General features: G+C 42.0%; 1 protein-coding gene across 1 annotated transcript in view; it reads right to left on the bottom strand.

Annotated features, from left to right (window-relative positions):
- The window catches only part of DOCK3 (dedicator of cytokinesis 3), a 194,813-nt gene that overhangs the window by 73,383 nt on the left and 114,375 nt on the right, over positions 1–7,055 (bottom strand). The window contains exons 21-22 of the mRNA XM_077763419.1: positions 3,855–4,047; positions 840–967 (exon numbers count right to left, since the gene is read on the bottom strand). Of these exons, the coding sequence (XP_077619545.1) occupies positions 840–967; positions 3,855–4,047 (321 nt within the window). The remainder of the gene's footprint in view (positions 1–839; positions 968–3,854; positions 4,048–7,055) is intronic.

The following is a 7,055-nucleotide window of genomic DNA, read 5'->3' as shown; positions in this document are numbered from 1 at the left end:
TCTAGAACACTGGCCTTCATTTTAAATGCAGCTGTAATTTTATTCTCCAGAAACCTCATCTCATCTGAAGATGTAATAAAAAACTCATCCTTGTTCTTAATTTCTTTCTTTATACTTTCCTTTAGTTTACAAATTTTCTCTAAGAAATAAGCATTTTCCTATTACCATAAATATATAAAATAAATGTCATTAAAAAAAATTCCAACCCTTACACATGCCTGATACATGTTTTTCCTTCCTTCCTTCCCTTCCCACCACAGATCTTTGTAAAAGAAAAAGTAAAGAGGAAAGAAAATAGGCAAAAGCAGTACCAGTTGAAACTTCATCTTTAAAGTCCAATTCTATCATCACATGAGGCTCAGAGCTCTTGGGGGCAACAATTATCTCTTGTATGTCCTGACCTTATCTGGCATGGTATGGAATGCCATATGGGTGGAATCAAGCTGCCAGGAAGCTGACAGAAAAGTCTGAAGGAGCAAGCTGCCTCTCAACCTGGGCCTGCCTCCCTATGCTTGTGCCTTAGTATCCTCAGAACACTCCCAGGAACATAGGATTAATACCTTTTGATAAAAACAGAACATGGCACAGGATTCAGCTTTCTGGTGTTAAAGAGAACTACATTTCAGGAATGCAACTTTTTCAAATAGCAAAACTATGTTGTATTGAGAAGCCTGCTGGGCATACATAGGCCTCTGCTCACTTGGACGCCTTCCTGTCACTGATGAAAGCTTCTTTGACTGAGAAGTGCACAAAGTGATCTTTGTTAGTTTGCCTCTAGTTAAAATAATGCAAGACTGGGGCAGAGCTGAGGGGAGATGGAGTGGGCATGGGGCCACTACCAGAGAGCTGGTCTTGACGATGGAGAAGATGCTGCCAAGAATCCCTGAGCAGATCAGCAGCTCTTTCTGCTGCCTCAGGTGAAGGTGAATGTGATGGAGAACCACAGGAAGCAGGATGCGGCGAGATTCTGAGAGAGAAAACACAAAGGTGAAGAAGCCCTTTAGAGAACTAGCTACTTCTGGAAGCCAGTGACACTGTGAGACTTAACTGGTCTTAAAGCAAGTGGGGCTGAAACTGGTGCCATGATGGAGGTCACTCCCTTCCCTTATGAGGGCCTATAAGCCCACTTTCTGGACATCGTAAGACATCCCACAGCATTATCCTTCCATTTCTCTTTCCTTCTTTCTCATTTTAAGCCTCAGTATTTTGTGCAGGATGAATGTTAGGAAATTGCTCCCAAACAAAATCTCTTTAACGACTAGATTCCAAAAAGCATAGCTTAAACTGAAAATTCCATTTAACTGACAGACCTACTTCTATTAACTACACTGAATGAACCTGCAGACCTGCTATAGATTATAAATGGTTGCTCTTTATGATGGTCTGGCTAGGTGGCCTGGCACTCCCCCTCCCCCATGAGCATTTACTTTGTGGCAGCCATTAGGCCTACCTCCTTTTCCCCCTCAGGCTTAGTGGACAAGCTTGGCGTGTCCACAGCAATGAATGGAATAGTAGTAGGACTTTGTCTTGTCACAAGCCTTTGATAGTTAGCTAACCCTTACCACCAATCCTAACTTTTCTCCTCTGTGTTGACTAAACAACACTATCAGGAGATGACTATATTCAGAACCCTGTCGGGGGCATCTGGGTGGCTCAGTTGGTTAAGTGTCTGACCCTTGGTTTTGGCTCAGGTCATGATCTCACAGTTCAAGAGATTGAGCCCTACATCAGGCTCTATGCTGACAGCCAGCAGTCTGCTTGGGATTCTCTCTCTCCCTCTCTCTCTGCCTCTCCTCCATGAGTGTATGAGTGTACACACACACATACTCTCTCTCTCTCTCTCTCTCTCAAAATANAAAAAAAAAAAAAAAAAAAAAAAAAAAAAAAAAAAAAACCTTGTCAGGAAGGCTGAATCCTTGTTCAAGATCTCTTATTAATTCACCCTAAGACCTCAGGCAGGTTGATTCCTCCAAAGGGCCTGATTTTTCCTATCTGTACAATGAGGTGCTAATGGCCTCTTCTGAATTTACTTCACAGGTGTAGTGAGAAGACAAAGTGAAATGCAAGTGTGAACATGTTTTTGGCACTCTGCACTCCTATGTGGTCAGTGACTGTGTGACTCTACAGGTACCTTCATACCTGACCAGCAGGATTTAGTCAGATTATCAGTAATATAAACACACCAGGGCATTTTGGATTTATTGTTCACATTTGACCATAATTACATGTTTCAGATAAATTCAGAAAGAAAATATGTTTTTTAGCCAAAGACAAATTACATGACATATAAGAGATTTGGGGGCTGTCTTGTCAAATACTTAGAATATAAAGTGGAATGTCAGCTATTCTATGTTTAAAAGGATGTATAGACAAAAGAGAAATTCACAATACATTTTGCAGACCAAAATTATACCAACATAGCAGGATTTCTGTATCAACCAATAACTATCTACAGAGAAAATAGTAGCTTATTACCAGAACCGGCTGCAAAGACCAAACTGATGTGCTCTGAGAATGTAAGTGTTGCTTAAAAGACACCACATTCCTGCTTCAAGGAAGATGCTGCAAGTCAAGGATTCAATGAAACTGAGATGCAAATGAAAATTTGGGGGTGGCTTGTCATCTCAAAATCCAACTACATAGTTCCACTGCCACATAAAGTTTAAGAACAGTTTTTCTTAAGTGATTATGGGAAGTAAGTACATGCAAAAATATTAGAAATAAGGGATGTCAGTGAGGGCAGTCTGCTGTCCCTCTTCCCATATATTCAGAAAGCATCTTCTTTAAGCAGTGCACAAAGCTTGAATGTGTGAAGTGGCCTCAGTGTAATGTGTTCAAACCAGTGATAAAATCTTCAGTCTAGAACAGGTGGAGAGAAGTGTTTATCATAAATAGCTACTGGTAGAGAAAAGCTGACTCTCTTGGCAGCTTTGCCACCAATAATACCCTACACTGGCAGAGTTAAGTTAAAAGGAACATTTATTTAGTATTGCAACTGGGTGTAGCACTTGGTTGAAAAATTACTGTACTTATACTTTAAAAGTCAAACTTAAAAATTTTTACTACCAAAATTCTAGTTATAAAAACTCTAACAATAATTGTTTTGCTACCACTTCAGATTTATTCCTGTGCCCTAGAAATTTATTCTATGATTGTGACATTCCACTTAAAGGATCAGGCTCATATTGATCTTAACATCTGGCCGCTGAGTATTTGGTACCACTGCCAGGAGGATCATTCTGCATGTGGTTTCAGGTATGAATCTGGAGGTTCTTTCTGAAAGGCAATCTGGGATGTTGACTATTTGTTAGGCTGTCTTGACCTCTTGGGGAGTGTGGAGGGCTCACCGTCCATCTCTTTGTCTAGTCCTTATAGGTTCTCTCAAAGACAGGAAAGGAATCTATCTGACTGATGAAATAAGGAACAAAGAAAACACAGCTGGTCCTCAGGGCCCCCTTTCAGGATCTGCTTTATTTCCTTAACTTATTCTTATCCCCTTTGGCTACACTCTTCTCTCTTGTTCCCCCTCTTTTCCCTCTGATTTCCCATCTTTCTGGGTGTGGAGGTGACAGGCCCTACTCTTGGCAGCTGGCTAGACTTGCAGGCCTGGAAGTTGCTCTGCAGGCCACCTCAAGGGCATGTCCAAGGGTGTGGGTCCTTAGGGATAAATCATGAGTGAAGCAGTAGGCCTAGGTCTTGGCTGTATTATCTAATAGAGTTTACCCAAAACTCTGCATTTTTAGGGCCATAGGATTCTTGCATGATATTTGATAAAACCGATCCTTTGATTACCACTTGACAACACCCTGGAAAGGAGGAAAGATGAGTCTGATTCTCATCCCAACTTAACTTACCTGAGAAAGAAAACAGGCGGCTATCCACGGTCCTGGCGATGGACTGCAGCTTCACCACATCCATTGACTGCCCAATGTGCACAGTGCTGGGCATGCTCCCCAGAGTCCCTCTTACAAATTCTGCCACCTCCTGCACGGTGAACATTTGCAGCAGTTCATCAAAGATGGTTGGGAAGGAATTGAGGAGTGCAGCCTGAAGAAGCAAGTGAAGCTGTGGTTAGCAGAGTTTGGTGTCTGTCTTTCTCACATGCTCAGACAATAATAACATAAGAGGTTGAAAAGGCATTGCAGCACTCCTGCCTCATGTGAGCTTCTTCCTGGTCTTTGACTCCACACATCCCTACAGCACCTTTGGGGCATAGAACAGGGAGGAGTAGGGACGCCTGGGTGGCTCAGTTGGTTGAGCGTCTGACTTCTGCTCAGGTCATGATCTCATGGTTCTTGGGTTCGAGCCCCGTGTCAGGCTCTGTGCTGACAGCTAGCTCAGAGCCTGGAGCTTGTTTTAGATTCTGTGTCTCCCTCTCTCTCTGACTCTCCCCTGCTCATGCGGTCTCTCTCTCAGAAATACGTAAAACATTAAAAAAATTAAGAAAAAAAAGAACAGGGAGGAGTAAAAAGGAAACCAAAACAAGAAAATTTGCTGGGGCCCAGGCCACTTGAAACTTTCATAACTTGCCAACATATCTGCTGACAAGAGAAGGGAATATAAAAAGAAATCAGCTCAATATGGTTTAATAGCCATAGCTGTTTTGCTAACAAAATGGATTTAATTTTTTTGTCTGTCTCTATGATCAAACTCTTGACTTTCTAATTTTGGTCTCAAATTCAAGCCAGGAACCTCTCAAAGAAAATATAGCAGAGAGAGCTGGGCACCACCAAGCAGCATGAGCTGAACTCTGTTCACAGCCCTGTAGGCAGCAATCCAGCTCTAAGAGCTGGACCATTTTCCCCAGGATGGAGACATTTATCTGAAACCATGCAATATGAAGACTTTATAAATTATGCTCTTCATCTGTGATGCCTGGAAGTCTCAAGTATAAATCCAAAAGGGTGGAGATTGTATGGATTTAGTAACCTATGAATTCTTGAGGACTAATGATTATGTTGGCATAGAGTGCAGCAACCTAGATGGCCCTGGGCAGGTAGGAGTCTGTGTGCTTGGAGACTTCTCTTCATGGATCTTGACTCTGGTAGACCCATGAGGTGGATTCCTCAAGATAACCTGATTAATAGTTCTAGAGCCTTTCAGAGGCACAGTAGTATAGGAGAAAGAGAATGGCTTTTGGAATTAGACAGACATGAGTTCAAATCTCAACTTTACTACTTATCTGTCACATCATCTTGGGTAAGTTACTGCCTAATCCTCAGTTTTCTTATCTATAAAATAAAGATGATGCTATCACTTATCTCCTGGTATTGGCATGAAAAAAATTAGGTGCATGAAGTTAGTTTCCAGTTAGAGTGTCTGGCACATCATTGGCTTTCAATAGATGCTGGTCCTCATTCTCTCTTTTCTACATGGAAGCAACATGAAGAAGGCTTTTCTACTTCCGAGTCCTCTTTCATTATTAATCCAGAATTCACAAAGCGGAATGAAATGTCACTTTGAGATGAGAAGATGAGAGTGTACTTTTCCTGTGTGGCAGGTAGTGAATGGGAGGCTGTTTTCCTTGACTGCTTCATCAAGCAGTAGAGACTGGCCTAGAGTGAGTAAAAATGTATTCAATGGGGAAGCACATCTGTCATACTACAGTCTATGTTCAGGCCAGGCCCAAGAATATAACTTACATGAATCCTATCTATAGATTTATAACTCCCTGGGATATCAGAGATTTTTTTACAATAATTAGGACGAGCACAAAAACATACTATCATAAGCAGTTAGATACAAAAGACAAAGGAAGAAAAGCAGGTCCTTTATAATCAACAACAAATAGTAAGTGCTCTTAAATGGTGAGATTTCCCATACTTATGCACCAGAAGGACACTGGCACCCTAACATCTCCTAATGGGCAGAAGCAAAGACATATGATCTGACTGAACCATAGACTTGCTGAGAGTTCTGAAACTCATGACACATGAGCCTGGCACCAAAGAAGCAGGCTCCTGACAGGGGTCTAAACTTAGACTAGATCTAAACTATCCTGATGAGATAGAAGCATGCCACACAGGACAAGGCATTGCCAAGTTCTCAGAAAGCACATCTGCCCTGCTCTGCTAGCTACCTCTGAGCTCCCCATATCTCTGTATGCTGAGAGGAAGAGTAGGTGTCCTGTGGGCCCTTGTTGGCAGGAACCAATGGGCTGGAGGAGAGACAGGAGGAGGAAGGGGAGTTGCTTGGAGTACTTTGGAGGGGAGACCATCAAATGAGCCTTCTTACAGAGGCACCTGGAGACCTTGAGGAATCCCCACTCTTTTAAAGAGTCTCGCTCACAGTTGTTCACCTGTTTTCTGGTCCAAGAGGCTTAAAGGCAATTGGAATTGGGGCAACATAGGGTCAAGTGGAAAACAAAAAAGCAGACTATTCTAATCTTTTTTAAATGTTCATTTATTTTGAGAGCGACAGAGGGAGAGATCCAGAGAGAGAAAGAGTGTGAGCGAGAGCAGAGGAGAGGTAGAGAGAGTGGGGGAAAGAGAATCCCAAGCTGGCTCTGCACTGTCAGCAAAGAGCCCAACTTAGGACTCAATCTCATGAATTGTGGGATCATGACCAGAGCCAAAATTAAGAGTTGGACACTTAACCAACTGAGCCACCCAGTCACCCCCAGACTATTCTAATCTTAAAGGAGATATTTAAATATATATTTGCACTCATGACAGTACTGGCAGCAACTGAATGAATGGATGTGAGAGAGGCTGTCTGATCTTTGCTTATAGGTTTTGAATAATAACTGGCTTCAAAAAGTCAAAGAAATGCAATCTATTAGGTAAAATTCTGACATTTATCTATATAAGAAAATGATCCCCTTGTGATTGGGGGTAATAAACACTATCTTTGATGCCTTCTAGGATGAAGCTACCTGGAAAAGGTAACAGAGTAGCTAATGAGACATTCCTAATATAAGGAAGCAAATTTCCTTCCCACACTGATATATTTTTTTTTTTTTAATGTTCTTATTTATTTCTAGGAGAGAGAGAGAGAGAGAGAGAGAGAGCACGGGAGCAGGGGAGGGTCAGAGAGAGAGGGAGTCACAGACTGAA

The sequence above is a fragment of the Crocuta crocuta genome, unplaced genomic scaffold, assembly GCF_008692635.1.
Source record: "Crocuta crocuta isolate KB4526 unplaced genomic scaffold, BGI_CrCroc_1.0 scaffold1079, whole genome shotgun sequence".
Lineage (NCBI taxonomy): Eukaryota > Metazoa > Chordata > Mammalia > Carnivora > Hyaenidae > Crocuta > Crocuta crocuta.
This window is presented reverse-complemented; position numbering and strand designations above follow the sequence as displayed.